At 35.8% G+C, this 18612-nt stretch overlaps 1 protein-coding gene and 1 pseudogene across 1 annotated transcript; one reads left to right on the top strand and one right to left on the bottom strand.

Moving 5' to 3' along the window:
• Window positions 1–3837: 3837 nt before the first annotated feature.
• LOC123231778 lies at window positions 3838–4170 on the bottom strand (annotated as a pseudogene).
• A 1095-nt stretch (window positions 4171–5265) lies between these two features.
• Window positions 5266–11160, top strand: LOC123254234 (complement component 1 Q subcomponent-binding protein, mitochondrial-like). Its single transcript, XM_044683291.1, has 2 exons — window positions 5266–5281; window positions 10664–11160. Exons 1-2 carry the CDS (start codon window positions 5266–5268, stop codon window positions 11158–11160), a joined length of 513 nt encoding a protein of 170 aa, XP_044539226.1.
• Window positions 11161–18612: the final 7452 nt, after the last annotated feature.

The raw sequence follows: 18612 nt of genomic DNA, 5'->3' as shown, positions 1-18612 counted from the left end.
AGTCCCTTTCCTTTTTATTTTATCTCTTCAGTTTTGCTGAATCAAAATTGCTGGATCAAAGGGTGTGCAGGGTTTTTCAGTCCTTTGGGCATAGTTAAATTTTTTTCTTGAGAATTGTTGGATCAGTTCACTATCCCCTTCATCCCTCCAACATTTGTTGTTTCTAACAGGTGTGAGGTGGTACCTCAGAATTGTTTTAATTTAATTTAAAAAGAAAAAGGTTAATCCTTCCTTTTACATACATTTGTTTATTATCGCCCAGATTGTAGAGCTAGTTAGAAAAACCAGTATTTGTTTCTTTCTACCTCAGAAATTTTTTTTTTTCCTGTATGGTAGAGTGTTTATCACATATTTACATGAACCATTGTTTTAAAGGTATAGAGTGCCATACTGTATAATTAGAATCTGCTCCCCAGGACTCAAAATCCCAGTATCCAATGCTCCTTCTCATATTACATCCTTACGTTTTGAAGATAAAATTTATGTGTGACCCCAACCCTGGCTCTCTCTTTCCAGCTAATGCAACTGGGAAAACTCTTTACTCAGGCTTTTACTCTTGTCCTTTTATTTCTTCTCCTTCAAGTGATTATTAATAAATCTTGTAAAATATAATAACTGGAGTTATTGGTTGTTAATTTTAATCTTACAATAAAGATCTGGTAAACCTATTCATTTCCTAACCCTTTGGAAGTTTCATTATGAACTCTACCTCTTTTTCTTGAATCAGTATAACTTCTTCAAGGATTCATTTTAACTCCAAGTCCTTTCGATTTCCTTGAAATTTGGCTTACCTTGATGATGCATCTTTATGGAGGACTAGGAACTCTGGCCCAGTTTTTTGGCATTTATGTTACTTTTTAGTAATTAAGGGAAACTACTGCCTGGTGACAGTTAAAGACTTCCCAAACACATTTTAAACAATGAAAAAGGAAACATTTGAAGTATTTACAAATCTTTTGCAGTAATATGCATTGAAATAATAGATTTTTAACCCTTTTTATGTCATGAATCCCTTTGGCAGTCTGACAAAGCCTATGAATTCTCTCAGAATGTCTTTAAATATATAAACAAGTACAAAGGATTACAAAAAGAAAGTGATTTTATAGATATAGTTATTAAGATGTTTTAAAAATAAGTATGGATACCACATTAAGAAACCTTCAATTATAAATACATGAATTTTATGTGAACTAGAGACAATTTGGTGACATCTATGTCTCCATGTATGTGCACCCATATGCATTTATTCACATTTCTAAAAACACATATGTATTGTATATGTGTCTCTGCATGCATAAGTGTGTGTGTTTGTGTGTGTGTGTGTGTGAGAGAGAGAGAGAGAGAGAATGAGAGAGAGAGAGAGAGAGAGAGAGAGAGAGAGAGAGAGAGAGAACGTTTTTTGTCAGTCTAAATATATCCCTTAAAATGCATGTCTCAGAAGATGAGACATATAGCTACTGACAAGAGCTGATAAGGACTGTTACTGACATCCTGAGACACAAAAATGTTATTTTCCCAAAGCCACATAGCTAGGATCACAGGTACAGTGTGAACTCAGTCTTCTTGATTCCAAGCTCAATGGACTGGCCACTCAAATAATGACTTTTTGCAAGTTTAACTTGTCAATAAAAACATCACAAATGACTTTCTCAATATTGTATATGCCCCCAAAGATTTGATAAAAATGTTTTTCAAAATTATTTCATTTTTAAAGTTTTTGTTTTGTGAGGTACGTTTGGGTGTGCGTGTGTGTGTGTGTGTGTGTGTGTGTGTGTGTGTGTGTGTGTGTGTTTCTAAACATTATACTTTGATCCCCAGGGTTTAATGTGCTTCTGTTCTCCATGGGATTTTAATCTACCATTAATCTAACTTTGAATTTTGCTTATACCTACAGCAATCTAACTTCTTCAATCAATCAATTCATTTCCCTTTCATGTTATGAAATCTTAGGTAAAGTTTCATTGTTTCCAGGAAGCTTTTAACAATGAAATGAATTAATAATAGTTGACATCTTTAAAGTGCAAAAGCTTAATTTTTTGCAAAGCTCTTTACATTCTTGATCCTTTCAAGTGCCCTATGAGATCAGTACTATGTACTGTCAGGACAATTGGGGAACCTCTGACTTGAAGTGATTTGCTGGGTTCTTAGCTAGTAAGGTCTCAAAAGTAGGAATAAAAGCCAAGTTCCAGGAGCATCTAAATTCTAAACTCATGGTACCATGACATTATAATATACTCCTTCACAATTCTCAAAACTTTTTTTAAGCCCTTATTTTCCATCTTATAATCAATGCTGTGCATTGGTTCCAAGGCAGAAGAGTGGTAAGGGCTGGACAATGGGAGTTAAGTGACTTGCCCAGGGTCACCCAATTAGGAAGTATCTGAGGTCACGTTTAAACCCAGGACCTCTCGTCTCTAGGCCTGGCTCTCAATCCACTGAGCTACCCAGCTGCCCCTTCCACCATTATTTTTTTTTTGATAGAGCTAACTATGCTTCACTGTTTTCAGAATGAGTTACTGTAGGAAATCAATGTAAATAGTGCCTTATGTGATATAAGATTATAAATCAATTAAACCATAATATGCCATTAGTAAAAGGTAAATTTAAGGAGCTGTTTAATGCAACCACTTAAAAATATATACTTTATCTGTTTTTTTTTAAATCCTTAACTTCTGTGTATTGGCTCCAAGGCAGAAGAATGGTAAGGATGGGCAATGTGGGGGGGGGGTCAAGTGACTTGCCCAGGGACACACAGCTGGGAATTGTCTGAGGCCGGATTTGAACCTAGGACCTCCCATCTCTAGGCCTGACTCTCAATCCACTGAGCTACTGAGCTACCCAGCTGCCCCCTACTTTATCTGTTTTTTAATCAGCCTGAATTGGAGCTCTGGGAATGTGACCGAATGTCATTAGGTATAGCGACAGATCAAAATGTTCTCAACTAATATTTGTCTCTTATTCTTATAAAGAATGAGGTATGTGATCTATTTTGTAACAAAATAGGTTTTGACCATAGCCAGGCTGAAGGTTGAAAATGGAGATAGCAGCCTTGGGTACAATATTCAAGGAGGTGCAACAAAAGAATCTTTCTATAAATACTCATTTTTCATGGTAGAAAATTTTCTCTCCATAACAAGTTGGTAATTTCAGTTGTCAAGATTCATGAAATTTAGTGAAGGCTCAAAGCTTCCATGTAAGGTACCACACGGGTAAATATGATTTTTCAAAACTTGTAGCACAGAAAGACCTAGACCTTCCTCTGGTTTTGGCACTATCACTAATTAGCAATGTAACTTTGGACTAGTTATTTTATCTCTAAAAGTTTGATAACTTAACCTGAAAAGCAGAAAGTAGGACTTTATTTTAAAAGATCATTTTTAGCATTCTACTTCTCTCAGATATTAAGATTTTTATAAACACTACAATGACTCTTAACATTTATTTATTTGTTTGTTTTTTAACAAAAAATTCTAGTCTTATTATCATGAAATAATGAAGGGCATCAAGACTTCTATGAATAGATACAAAGAGAAGTTAAGTGGAACCAGGAAAATATACATGTTTACAATAAATGGAAAGAACAGGAACAAAACTAAATGCTGTTAAATTATGTTGATTTTTAGTTTCATAGTTTTTTTTCATACTCTTAAAAGAGATGGCTCTCTGAGAGGAAGTAGGGTAGCAATATAGCAGAAAATATAAGTGATGTAAAAGCAAAAGAGATCAGTAAAAATTTATTTTTTTTAAATCACCAACAAATAGACCTTGAATAAGAAAAAGGCATTCAAAACAAAATATGTAAAAAATGTGAAATTTTATTTAGTCATTTTTCATATTCTAGATCCTTGAGGGATAGAGCATCGCTTGAATCCTGTGTCCAATGGCTTTGGCAGGAAGATTGCATCTAAACTTGGCTGGAACCATCCCGCTGTTTCCATGAGCCCATGTAACTTGTCTTCAAATCACTCTTGTTCTGTTGGGTTTCCCACCATGAGTTACTGTGTTGTTTTTTGCTTTGTACACATAGGCACATCTCTTGCCTAAATAGAATTCAGTTTCATCTTGGGCATAGACTCCTTCACTTTTGAGAAGAGCTGTGTGTTCTTTCTGGTTTCACAGGCCTCGCTTGTAGCCAACAAAAATTGTCTTAGACCACAGCCTTCTAGACATTTTGCTGTTCTAGAAGTCCTGTTTCTAGCAGGCTTCCAGAGATACAAGATGGTGGAAAAAAAAAAAAAACGACTCAACATTTAGGTCAGGAATGCTTTTATGTGCATTAAATAAATTAATTAATAAGTTAATGGACTAATAAATAAATAAATGAATATATATATATGATGTAGAAAATATTTTTAAGGCAAATGGATCATTTCTTTCTTAAATATTTTTTCAATAAACATTAGATTTAATGGAAAATCTTAAAAATGTGCCATCAATTACCCACTCAAATGGGACACAGTAATAACCTGAAGTGCTCTTCAGGTGTTTTAAAGTTTTATTCTGTTAAAGGGTAAGGTCAAGTCATGGCATGAAGGAGAAAGACTCTTGCCCAAAATGCTAGGGTATAGTTTTGATACATATAGCTGTGACAAGACAAAGAAGGTATATAAATGGAGATTCTGAACCTTGGATTTCATCCCCCATAAGTCCCTTAGTTTTTCCAAAATTCCCTTTAATCTCTCCTGCACCTCCACATTTGTGAGATCACGTTATTGTTTTATATTTGGCTGTAACTCCTCCCTCTTCCTCTTTTTGTTCCTGGGAGCAGGCTGGTTAGTAACCTTTTAGTTAGGTCTCTGTTAGTTTATTATTAATAAAATATTCATAAATATAATATTTAGTATTTTGCATATTAACTTTAATCTCCACAAAGGTATAGCTGTAACAACGGTAAAGTTTGCTTGGTGACCATAAAGAGTTTATCCAGCATCAAAGAGTCTATTCTTAGGGTCTATCCAGCATCAAAGAGGGGGATAATCAGTTTTGTTTGTTGATTCAAATTCTATTCATGACAGAGTCATATTGGCTGGACTGTGGTTCTTGCAGGTTTTTCTATTACTCAGAACTGACATGATTGGTCTCAGTTGACCTATAGTTCTGATCCATGGTTTCGACAGTAGCACATTGAGAGCAACAGAATTCACCCTGACCATACACATGCAAATGACTGTTTTAATACCAAGTTTAAGGCATATCTTGATTGGGAGTGAACATGCTTAGCAGCTAGGTTTGGGTCTACAGCTGCTAGATCTGGGTCTGGGGAACATGGCTACTAAGGAAAGTGAGAGTCATTAGCAAAGGGTTAATTTGAGAGCCTTGGAAGTACATAAGAAAATTATGTTAACATGATTTTAAAAAAGAAAAGAGCACATGAAGTAGAAAACATCATAAGATATATTTTGAATAGGTATTTCTTAGAAATATTAGAGGCAGTGGGGCATGGTAAATGAAAGATTGACTTTAAAATCAGACAGACCAGGGTCACGGCCTGCCTCTCACATGCTGCCTTTTCTACCTTCCTAAATCATTTAAGCTGTCATTGTCTTAGGTGGCTGCCCAGATTACTGGATAGGAGCTCATTTGGTTCAGTGGAGTGACTTTCTATTCTGGGAGCTGTGTACAATGATAAAATCATATCGAAACCATTGATTAAAGAAAAAAACAAAAATCTTCCTTGGATATTTATTTCTTCTCTCTAAGAGTCTTGGTTTTTACAACCTTTTTCTCATAGGAAATAACGAACCAGGGTCAGCAAAATGCCATCTAGATTCTTAATCAGTGACTTGGCCTATTCATAAAACATGAAGATGACACAAAGCTGGTAGAGATAAGTGAAATGGGCTTTAACTGACTATCGAGAATAACAAGATGAAATTTATAGAAATAGATATAAAGATCTATTTGGGGTTCAAAATATCAACAAGGCAAGTACAGCATGAGGGAAACGAATAGATAATATCTCGTGAGAAATCCTTAGGGATTAAACAATAAGGTTCAAAACTGTGGCATTAATAAATGCATAGTATTCTGAATAGAATGGGTTATGGTATTTGCTGCATTCTAGCTCTTTCAGATACATTATAAGGTTATTTGTGGAGTACTTCTTGTCCACAGAAGGACACATAGCAAGTGAGAACTTATCCAGAAGTATGAGAACCAGAAAGCTAAGATTTAAAATCATAGGACCAGAGAATCAGTCAAAGGGACTAGGAATTTTAGCCTAGAGAAGAGAAAAACTAAAGGAGATAGGACAGATGATCTCTCTTTTGCCCCAAACCCCTCTGAATGAGACCATAAAACATTCTAGGTCATAAGCTTTTTCTACTGTGATCAGATGTAAGCAGAAAAGTAATTAAAGCTATGAAAGTCCACATAATTGATGTCTAAATATTGATAAAAAGTTTGTTCCTGTCACCTCCATCCCCTCTATTTTGGGTAAATGATGGTAAGAAAACAAGCAAAGAGAAACAAACAAAAAAGAACTTGGAAAATATTAAGGTTCTTAAATTGTTAAATATTAAAGGACCTCATAAGGATAATTTAAGAAATATTCTACATGGCTTGCCTATATTTAAAATGCAACATTTTATTTTATTCCTTTCAAATTCAGTTTCCTTAAATTCTCCTAGTTTAGTTCTATGACCATCATTTTTATGAAATAACATGTTAGAAAGCATCAACCGAGGAACAGATTTCCATTTTAGAAAATATCTTGTTGCCTGGATACATTTAAATAAGAAATTAAAAAAGCAAATGCAAGTGTAGATTTGGTTTACATCCTGCTATCAGGTTTTACAAAAGCTATGTGTTTTTGAACCTAAGGTTTTTAACTTCCTGTGTACTTAGAATACCCAATTTACTTGCTTCAGATGATCTCTCGCAGAGGCTAGGCTCATGCAGTGACAGTGACTCAGATAAATACACAGTTCCCAAACTGCACTGCCTTATAAGCCATCAAAGCAATTTTAAAATCAATTTGATATTTGACAGGGAGCCAATGCAGTTCCCTTAGGATGGTAGTGACATGCTGAGGCCACTTAGTGTGAATAAAATTCTGACGGCAGCATTTTACACATGTTGGAGCTTCTGCAGCATTTTTCCCCTAGAAGGCTATAAAAATAGGCATTACAATAATATAACCTAGAGGTTAAAGCAGCACCAGTTATTGTCTCAGCATCAGCAGGGAAGTAGTTGGGGTGGATTTTTTTTTAAAGGATGGTGATCAAATTAAGTTCCTGTCACAGACCTGAAATGATGGTACAAAGACACAACCTAATTGAGAGTTAGCTGCCAAATGTTTAGCATAGGCAGAATGACCACTATCATTAGCTTTAAAAGAGTCAGGAAGGTTCAGGAAATAACATAGATCTACTAGAAATTCCATTTTTTTTTCATTCTGGCATCATTTTTGTGTCATTTAATATATATTGAACATCAATATTAAATAGAGTGTGTTACATCCTACAGAACTTTGTGATACTCAGAAACTCTCTCAGGGACAGATAATCACATCAGGTTGCATCCTTTCTAGTTATTTTTTATCAGTAGTAATATTTATGATTTTCTTGTCAGCTCAAGACATTGGGGTGGTATGGCATTAATTCCATTGATATCTTCTAATATATGATAGACTATGGATCTCTAGGAAGGAAAGAATATGTGAGCAACAGACACTGATGAATCTTCATGGTCTGGCACTGGCATAGGGTAATGGTTTCTTTTTTTCAAAACCAAACTGGCACCCTCCAAAGTCCAAGGAGAATGACCGAAGCCTTGCAGACAATCAGATGCAAGAGGGGAATAATGTCTTCAGGATACATATAGGTAATAAGTAAGGGGTCTTTCAGGGAGGCATAATTTTCAAGGATGCCATGATCCTCTGATCCCACTTCAGATTCTCTGATCCTAAACCCTTTCTTATATTAGCAGTGACATTCACAGAAAAAAACTATGGAATTTTCAAGGTTCTTATTTTTCCCACCCTTCACCCCCTCTTCTGACTTTCTACCCACTGGTGACATTGCCCTTTTACTGGCTCCTGAAGATACTAAGTTGGTGCCTTTTCACTTTGAACTTACTGAATATATTCCTTCCCACTATAATTAGGAAAAATAGATCTACTATTTTGTCCTCCCTTTTTCTTTGACCAAAACTGGGTTCTCCCATCTTGCCTTATCATCAATTTATGATCTGTGCTTTTATAGTCATTTCTTAGGCCATTGTTCAGGAAATTGAGTATGGGACCAGTTATTACTCTACAAGCATCTTCTTACTGCTTGCATCACCCTAGCTTTGGTATTGTGAAGACTTAATTTATAGGAAACAACCTGTGGTGACTGATCACAGCTATATTTTGAAAGCCACAGATGTGCTTCTCCATGGAAATGTCCTCTTTTTTCCCTGTTCCATTCCTACTTGTCATCCCCTTCCACCTGTTTGCCTCTTTATCCAATAGAGTTGGCTGGCTTAGAGGTTGGAGATAATGATGCAAAGGAAAATGGGTTGGCACTATATTCTCTTCTCTCATCTTTTCTTTGTCTCTTCCTCAAAATGACCACTCATGGACTGGATGGGGCTTGAGGAATGTGAGTTTGTTGATCTGAATAAACATTGTTAGTTTCAGTTTTTTTTTGAAAAAAAAATTAACCCTTACCTACCATTTTAGAATAAACTCTGTGTATCGGTTCTGGTAAGGGCTAGGCAAAGGGAGTTAAGTGACTTGCCTAGGGTCACATATCTAGGAAGTTTCTGAGGTCACATTTGAACCCAGGACCTCCTGTCTTTGGGCTTGACTGTCAAACCACTGAGCTACCTAGCTGCCCCCTCTAATTTGAGTATTTTAAAAAATACTAAATCAATTTTAACTAGCATTATTACTAATATCATTTGATATTAGTAAAAATACTAGATGTTTACTCACCAGATAAGTTTGTCACTCATAGAATATGTCCAAGTTGCAATTGAAATAAAAAGGAAAACCCTATAAGCTGGCGAAGTCCTTTGGATGCTCTTGTTTTCAGATTATACAGTGCTAAGACCCAGAATAATCCCTCCCCACTTTCTGCCAAGTGAAAAAGAAATTTCTTATACTGTCATTAAAGACATTTTAAAAATGATTCCAACCTGTCTTTCCAATCTTATCTCATACTATTTTCCTTCTCATAGCTCTCTATATTCTAGTCAAACTGGATTGCTATTATGTCATCCTCCCTTCTCATCTTGCTGTTTCCGGTTTCTGAGACTTTGTTTACATTACTATATATACTTGGTACAGACCCCTTTATATCTCAAATTTTCCTTTTGAAATTCCTTCCTTCCTACATGTCTTATCCCAGTTATATTCCTGACAAAACCTTTAACTCCTCTCTCATTTCCCTATCCCTCCCCTGCAGTTAACAGTGTAAGTGATCCTTCTTGCCTCAACTTGTCATAGAACTTTGTCTTAATTTTCTCCACTTCTCAGTAATGAGAACCCACTTCGTCTTGAAATTATTTGCATTTGCTATGTAAATATTGAAGTATCACTCCAGTAGAACAAAAGATTTTTTTAGGACAAACATCGGTACCCTCGGTGCTAAGTACTATACTTTGTACACTTAATAAATAGTCATTGAGTAAATGTGAATAGCTATATGGCATCATATATTTAAAACTAGAAGAGACCTTACAGGTCTTCAAGTTTAACCTCTTCATTTCATACATAAGTAAGCTGAGGCTTAGAGAGGTTAAATGACTTGTCTAATGTTATAGGTATTATATCAGAGACTACTCAATTATTTCCTTTTATTGCTAAATCAGTACTCTTTCCATCATACTAAACTGTTCTTCAGGTTGCTTATTAAATATTTTCAGTCTAGAGTTTTATACTTTCTTTTTTATGAAGCTTTTTTATTCAGTGAGTTTTTGTTTTAAGCTATACACTTTTTCTATAATTTTCTTTTCCAGTTTTTCTTCTAATTATCTGATTTGATTTTTCTTCCTCTTTTGGAAGTTTTCCAGAAGTTCATTTTGAGACTGATATCCTTTCACACTTTCCTTTGAGGTTCCATACATTTCCATGATTATACTGATGCCCTCTTCCGAGGACATTGAATTTTTGTCATCTTTGTTGCTAAAATAGTTTTCCAGCATAGGCCTTTTCTTTTTCTTTGTGGCATTTTTTTTGTGACTTTGCTTATATGCTGAACCTGCTTCCTTCCTGAGGTAGAAAAAGTACTGCCTCACCTCAGCTGTGTTGTGCTGGGCTGTGTTACTCTCACTGCCACCTTTACTTTATCTCTTTGGTTTCCATTCTCTCCCTGCTGAAGTGGGCTAAACCTGGCTGTGCTTCTTAACTCCTGCCATTTCCATTGTATCAGGCCCATGAAGCACCTTGACACACTTGGCCATATTTTACTGTCTGTGAGGCCCCAGTGAGATGGGCCTGCTGCTCTTGGGCCTTCTGTCCCTTCACAATATCCTTGGATTGAACAGTTTAATAATGATGTTTTCACCACTCCAAGACTAGTTTTGAGGTATTTTTATTTTTTTGTGGTTGTCTACAGGATGCTTGGCTAATTCCAGGCATTCTTTTCTCTGCCAACTTAGCTATTAGAACTACAAAAACCACATTGTTTACAATTTGTTAAGGAATATGTAAATCATATGAGTGTCCTAATATGAGCATCCTCTACTTTTGAATTCCCTTTTACTTTGATACTGGCAGGTGAGAGGATCACAGTCACCTTCAACATCAACAACAGCATCCCACCTACCTTCAACAATGAGCCAATGGAGGGACAGAGGGCCCAAGAGCAGCAGGAGCCTGATCTTATGTTGACACTGAATTTTGTGGTGGAAATTGTAAAGAACAACACCAAGAAGGCCCTCGAGCTGGACTGCCACTACCCAGAAGATGAAATTGGACAAGAGAGTGACATTTTCTCCATCAGGGAAGTTAGCTTTCAGCTCACCAGTGACTCTGAATGGAAGGATACAAATTATACCCTCAACACAGATTTCCTGGACTGGGCCCTGAATGACCACTTGATAGACTTCTTGGCTGACCATGGGATGAATAATGATTTTGCAGATGAGCTCATTGAACTCAGCATGGCCTTGGAGCACCAGGAATACACCAACTTTATGGAGGATCTGAAGGGTTTCATCAAGTTTCAGTAGAGGGGTGGAGAAGTCCCAAGTCCTCAGCAATGGGTGGGGGATAGAAAAGAGTTATTTAGCTGCAACCATGGAGATGGTTTGTAAAATCATTTCAGGCATAAACGAGATGTTCCCTAACCCACTTTATTTTTGTTGCTTCCCTATAAATAAAGACTTGTCTTGCTGCCATTTTTGCACATGCTACAGAATGATGAGAAATAAAATTGCTTGAACTCTTAAAAAAATATCCTCAGAGCTTAATCCTCATAATGGAAAGCCTAGTCAATAAGCATGAATAGCTTTACAGATCTTAATGTATATTAGCATCTTGTTTTCTAAAAAAAACACACACAGCTGCTCTAGCAACATAATATTAGGCCTGCTTCTCCATGTTCCTATGAACATTTAATTTGATCAATTTAACTCTTGTTCTCAGTTAACATATATAACCAGGACAATACTAAGCTAAATTGGACCTTAGGCAACAGACACGATCTGTTGCCAGGACCATATCTTTCTGAAACCAAATCTTTCTGGTTTAATCACACACAGTGAACTTTTGTTCCAATGCCACAAGCCTTTAGGAATGCAGTATAACTTCCATGGTATGATGAATGTTAGAGCAAGACTTTTACAGGATATTTATGCTCTCATGAAACCACTGTTGACCTATCAAAACCTATTTTTGGATTATGTATATGCTCAGGCTATGTCATTTGAAATTGATGTTAAGTCCTGGAAGACTACAACTCCCAGGACTCTCTCTGCTACAACTTCCCCTGACACCTCCCACTTCCTTTGTGGGAGGTGTCAGAGAAAGTATAAAAGGGAAAGTTTGGCACCTTTTTTTTTCTCTCTATGCCCAGAAGCAGAGCTCTTTCTATGCTGGAAGCTCTGCTCTCTGCCCTGGAGCTCTCTCTGCCCTGAGCTCTCTCTACCCTGGAGTGCTCTGTTCTCACCAGCCTGAGGCTGAACCCTGCAAAGCTCTCTCTTGTCTCCTTTTCCCCTTTCTATCTACCTCCTAGTTTTTCTTAGACCTTCCTCTTTTTAATTTAAATAAAACATAGCTATTCTAAACCCTAAAGTTGCTCTCTGATCCTTTATTTGAGCCCCTGAAGGGCTCTGGTCAATTTCCCCCTGCCTGGGCTGGGGACCCAATACCTTCCTTTCCCTTCCTCTACCTTCCTCTCTCCTTTCTCCCATTCCTCCAGTCCTCTTACCTTCCTCCCTTCACTTTTCACCACACAAGGCTTACATCTACTACTCACCTGGTAGTCTGTGAGGGCTATCCTGATATTTATCATATTTAATTTATCTAAGCTTCTATCCATTTCCTTAATTTCTTCATTATTTTTGTTTTGATTGGGTTCATCTTGTTCTAAGAAAGGGAAATTAAATTCTAACGCCATTATTATTTTATTATCTATTTCCATCTGTATTTCTTTTTGTTTTTCCTTTAAAAATCTGGATGTTATACCTCTTGGTGCATACAGGTCCAGTACTGATAGTATTTCATTATCCATATTACCTCTCAACATAATATATTTAACCTATTGGTCTTCCAATTATATCCATTTTATCCCCAACTCTGTCAGAGACCATGATTATTACCCTCGCCTTCTCTGGATCAGCTGTGGCACTGTATATTTTGCTCCAGTCTCTCACCTACATTCTATGAATGTCTCTCATTTTCAGTGTATTTCTCTTAGACAACACATTGTCAGGTCCTGGTTTTATATTCTTTCTGATATCTGTTTTCTTCCCAAGGGTGAAATCATTCCATCACATGTAATGGCATACATAGTTACTAGTTCTACATTTCCATCTATTTCATTCCTCCTCACCCTCTCTTCCTTTCTTACCACTGTATCCTTCTTCAGAAGTCTAATTTCTATTAAGAATACTTCTCCAATTCATATCCCTTCCCTAAAATACTTCCTTATCCTCTCTCCTTGTCCTCCTAGTTCCAAAATGGTGCACCTTTCCAAAGGTCCTCATCTTGTCCCTTCCCCCTTTCCTTTTAATTCTTATTCTATCCACATTTCTAAAAATCTCTTCTTTATCTCCCAGTTCTTTTGCTTTAAGAAACACTGACTTCCAGTATTGTGTTGTTTTAATGGTGTGACTACTAAGACATGTTATTCTGACTGCGACTCCTCAATATTTAATTTTTGTTCTTCTTAACCTGAGAGTATGAAACTTAGCAATGATGTCCTATACATTTTCATTTTTGGTCTCTTTAAGGTGGTGGTTTGTGGATTCTTTACACTTCTATTTTGCCTTTTGTTTCTGGGCAGTTTGCATTGATGATTTACTGGAGGGAGTATGATGTCTAAACTCTTTTTTGATCATAATTTTCTGGGAGTTCAAGTAGTTTTGCATTGTGTCTCTTTGATCTATTTTCCTTGTCAGTTATTTTTGGGACAAGATTTCATATTCTTTGGGACAAATTTTCATATTCTGTTCTATTGATTCATTCTTTTGAGTCTGATTTATTATTTCTTACTGTTTTAGGAAACCATTAACTTCCATTTTTCCAATTCTAATTCTTAATACATTATTTTCTTCCATATGTTTCTGGATCTCCTTTTCCATTTGGGTCATTTTTATTTTGTAATTTTCTTGATTTTCTTGCATTGTTCTTTTAAAAAAAAACTTTTCCCTCAAACGCTCTCTCATTTTGTTTTTTAGGTCTTTTAAAAGCTCTTCTAAAAGCTCTTTTTGAGTTTGTGGTCATTATTTATTTATTTATTTGTTTTTTTGCATTTTGCTCTTTTTGAAGTAAGTGCTTTTACTTCAAAGTTCTCTGAGTTTGAACCATGTTTTTCTCTGTCCCCATAATAATTATAAATAATTTGGTTCTTTCCTCTTTGCATGCTCATTTTATTGATTCATATTTTAAATTTTAGTGACCAGGCCAATAGACTTATTTGATTTTTTGCTGAAGTTCTAAGATTCATATTTTGTTGATGTGTGTTATCTCAGATTTCAGGATTTTTTTTTTGTTTGCATTTGTTTTTCCCTGAGTCCTATTTAGTTATTCCAGTTTTATAGTCCAGGGTCAAATGTACTAAGAATTCCCTGCTCAAATCCCAATCTGTTATTGATTTCAGGTGCTCCAACCAGAGCCCATAGGCAATTCTGCACTGCAACTGCAAGCAGACAGTTCACCTCCCACTGTGGTAGAAGGCAGGGTCTTCACTTTCCTGGAAGTGACACAGATGAAGAAGTCCCCATTCCTCAGCAATGACATTCACCAGTGTGTGCTCCTTTATAAGTCCTCTACTATCACCTCAGCCTAGGATAAAGTAGGTGTCTAGTTCATGTTCCTTTGACCTCCTAAGTCCCTTGTTTGTTGGCAGTGAGATTTGAGTCTTTGCCAGTGGGGCTTGGCACTTGTAGATTTAGTGGTATCCATTATTTCAATCCCTAGATGTGGGCCAGGGGAGGTCTCTGGAGTCAAGGCCACAGTAGACACAGCTGATTCTAGGTCTCTCAGCCTGTGGGATCCAATGGAATCCTTGGGCATACAAACTCTTATACTGAGCAAATAGGTCAGGTTGCATGCCCCCAGGGCCTACAGTGGTGGGATTGAGGCCAGGGAAGCCAGAAACCTTTCTCCCTAGTTATCTCTTAATGTTCAGTTTTTCTCCAATCTCTCGTTTTTTGTTTTGGGTTTTTTTTGCATATTTTTATCATTGATTATGTAATTTTTTGTGGGGTGGGAAGGAGCTACTATGAGGGCAGGGAAACTTTCTGCCCTACTCTACCATCTTTTTAAAAAGTATCTCCCCTCGTTCATTCTTTAGGATAAGATTACTTAGTTCCCAATTAATTTTTTGCCTAGCTTTCTGCTATTCTTTGTTGAACGTCATTTTTAATGCATTATGATATAAAAATATGCCTAGAATAGCTCTGCTTTTCTGCATTTGCTTGTGAGTTTTTTGTGCCCTTTGATGTGGTCAGTTTTTGTGAAGGTACATTGAACAGCTGAGAAAAGGGCATATTTCTTTATATTTCTAAATTTTGTTTATTTCCTTAATTTATTTCTTATTTATTTTGGTTGGATTTATTTATATCAGAGAGGGCAACGTTGAGATCCCCCACTAGTAAGATTTTGCTCTCTATTTCTTCCTGTAACTCATGTAACTTCTTTAGGATATTGAATGCTATGTTATTTGATGAATATATTTTTAATATTGATATTGGTTTTTTTGTCTTTGGCACCTTTTATCAAGATTCAATTTCCTTCCTATTTCTTTTTATTAGACCAACTTTTACTTTTACTTTGAGATCATGATTGTTGCTCTTGTTATTAAGATGCTTTGAATCTGATCAGATTGAGGTATATACATATGAACATGAGAATAATACAAAGGAAAATGTGTTAAACACACAGACAAAAATCTGAGCTAGATACTCAGCTCTTTGTTATTATAATGCCCTTTGAGTACTTGCTTTTTGCTTCAACAGAACCTCATTTTTGGCATTTTAGTATAATTATAGAAATTTATGGACTGATCTATTGGGAACTATTTTTGGGACTACATATGAATATCATTGAAGTCTCAAGATGATGAGCATTGCTTGTTGGAAATTATAGGAATGATTCTCTGACTTTTTTTATCATGTACATCCTGGAAATATTGGAAATATTCATCCATTTTTTAAAACCTATATGAAAGGAAAATTAGCATTAGAAGTATCTTTAATGAGGGCTTCAAATCAGGTCCTGTAAACAGATTGTCTGTTTTTTTCCAGACACATCTAGCTCTGGACAGAGGAGCTCTTCACCAGGAGTTGTAATATAGGAATAATACTGCCATGTTAGCTTGGGCCAATCTCTCAGTTGCCCTGGTTGGAATGTTGACCGTCGCATGAGCCACAGGGCAAGTACCAACTGGCAGTTGGACCCAGGGTATATAAAGCCCTAGAGACTCAGGTCTTGGTTCTGTTCTTTCTCTACTTCTTTTCTCACTTTCACTTCTATCCCTTGGGGAGGGATCCAGGGTGGTCGAGGGAGGTGGAACGTGGGATCTTAGTTTCCTAGACCAGGCAGGTTTTGAAGATGTTTGCTGACCAAATAAGAGCATCAATCTGATATACCATTTATTCCTAACAAGAAGTTGCTTTATATTTGCCATCAAGAGATCATTTGTTTCTGTCCCAGGGCTGGTCCCTTGGGACAGCTGAACATCATAATTAGGAGTTCATCAACATCCTGAACTTAGATCTAGAAGGCAGTACTAGACTAGGGTCATAGTTTCTTAACCCCATTCTCCAATCCCTTTTCCTTAATCAACTTATTCAATAAATCCTTAGTTTAATTTATGAGCTAGTGTCTCCTACCTTCAGCCTAGATCTAAGTAGACTGCTGTTCAAGATTCTAAGTGAGAGACAGAGTAACTCCATTACTGTTGGACAGGAAACATCACACTTCCTTTCCTGTCTAATCTCACTGTCAACCAATAGGAGTTTCTTCCTCAGCCAGGTCAGAGGCTGAAGGGAAATCATCTTAAAGGGGTTTAGACCTTGCCAAGGGAAATTACATCAATCCCTTGGCTGACTTAGGCACTGGGTACTTGTCATTCATCCATCCAGTACCATCAGTAATCAGCTTGTGATTAAGTCACATTAGCTTCCTGACTGCTTGCAGCTTTACCAAACTCCATTACTGATTCAGCATTAGACCCTCATTACAGAGTTTAACCATTTATTGAGAAATTTTTGGTCATAGAAATCTATTAAAAAGAGAAAAATACAAAATGTTCCTCTGTCCTTTCTGTCCCCATTTAAAAATCATTATAGCAATTTTGGAAACATATCAGAAAGGGGGACTGATATTGCTAAAACTCAAATAGTATGTGGCTTATTTAATATAATCACTAATATAAATATCACTCTAATTGTTGCAACTCTAAATGTGTGATCCTCATTTAATGAACGAGTGAACATAAGAGAAATGAGCCACCTGTGTGCTAGGGCTAACTCTGTCTTTCCAGAGTCACTTATGGAATTTTCAAGGTAAATATGTACACCTAAGAATTTGGCAATTAGAACTTATCAAACTTTGATTTATTTTTTGTTAACTCTCCGGACATGAGAAAGGGATAATAATGCAGATTAAACTTAAAAAAAAATGTTTGTGCATACTTTCTCCCATAGGGCTCTGGTCATTAAATATCTATTATAATAGCACTATATTGTTTTATAAACAAAGAAACCTCAGGGAAAGAAGGTGATTGTGAACTAATAATAGTAAAGGTATTAACCAGAGTTTTTTTTTAATCTTATGTCCCAAGACCAAGAGAAATATAATTATTACAAGTGACCTGATTGATCATATCATCTTACTTATGAGAAGCATTTGTAAAAAGTCTTCCAAGAAAATAATTATAGATGACTATGAAGTACAGAAATTATTCATATGAAAAATTAAATATTATATTCCAGATTAAGTCATTGCATTTTTTTCAACTCAATTATTCAGTGAAAAGGTGGGGCTAGGGGAGAATGGTAAAAACATGTTGCAGAGAATTGTTCAAAAATAAGACATGCGAGAGGTGCTTAGATCAATAAATAAAATAGCAAATGTTTATTAAATGGCATCTAAGAACCATAATATGTATGCAAAGATAAAAATAAAACATTTCACATTATCAAATAACATATTCAGTTGGGGTCAGATATACATGCAAATAAATGTTGGTAGGTATGTATGCATTCTTACATATACATGCATTATGTATATATATATATATATTTGAGTATATATTAATATGTAAACAATATTCATGTATAATTATATGCATACATGTATGGGCATACATGTATATGTGAATATATAATACATAAATATACATACTTATTCTTATCAGCTTTTTCTGAAATCCTCTAGCTTATCATTTCTTATAACACAATAGTATTACATCACCAACATGTACCATGATTTGAGCAACCATTCCCCAAATAATGGACATTCCCTCAATTTACAATTCTTTGCCACTACAAAAAGAGCAGATATAAGCATTTTTGTATAAATAGATCCTTTCTTCTTTTACATTATCTCTTTACAATACAGACCCAATGGCAGTGTTACCAGACCAAAGGGTATGCACAGTTTTATAACCTTTTGGTTATAAAAGTTCCAATTTGCCCTCCAGAATGGTTGGATCAGTTCACAACTCCAACAACAATGCATTAGTGTCCCAATTTTGCCACATCCCCTCCTACATTTTAACTTTATTTGTTGTCATATTGGTTTATCTGATAGGTATGAAGTGGTACCTTATCATTGTTTTAATTTATATCTTTAAGGTATTTGTTTCATCAGTATTTTTGTGTGTCCTTTACCAAACTGTTAAATCTTTTTTCATGCCTTTCTTTCTTCTATCACTTCAATTTCTTTCCGTTTTTCTTCTAACTCTCTTATTTTATTTTTTAAAGTTCTTTTTGAACTCTTCCATTAATTCT

The sequence above is a fragment of the Gracilinanus agilis genome, chromosome 1, assembly GCF_016433145.1.
Source record: "Gracilinanus agilis isolate LMUSP501 chromosome 1, AgileGrace, whole genome shotgun sequence".
Classification (NCBI taxonomy): Eukaryota; Metazoa; Chordata; class Mammalia; order Didelphimorphia; family Didelphidae; genus Gracilinanus; species Gracilinanus agilis.
The sequence above is the reverse complement of the archived record's forward strand: the minus strand, read 5'-3'. Positions and strand labels throughout refer to the sequence as shown.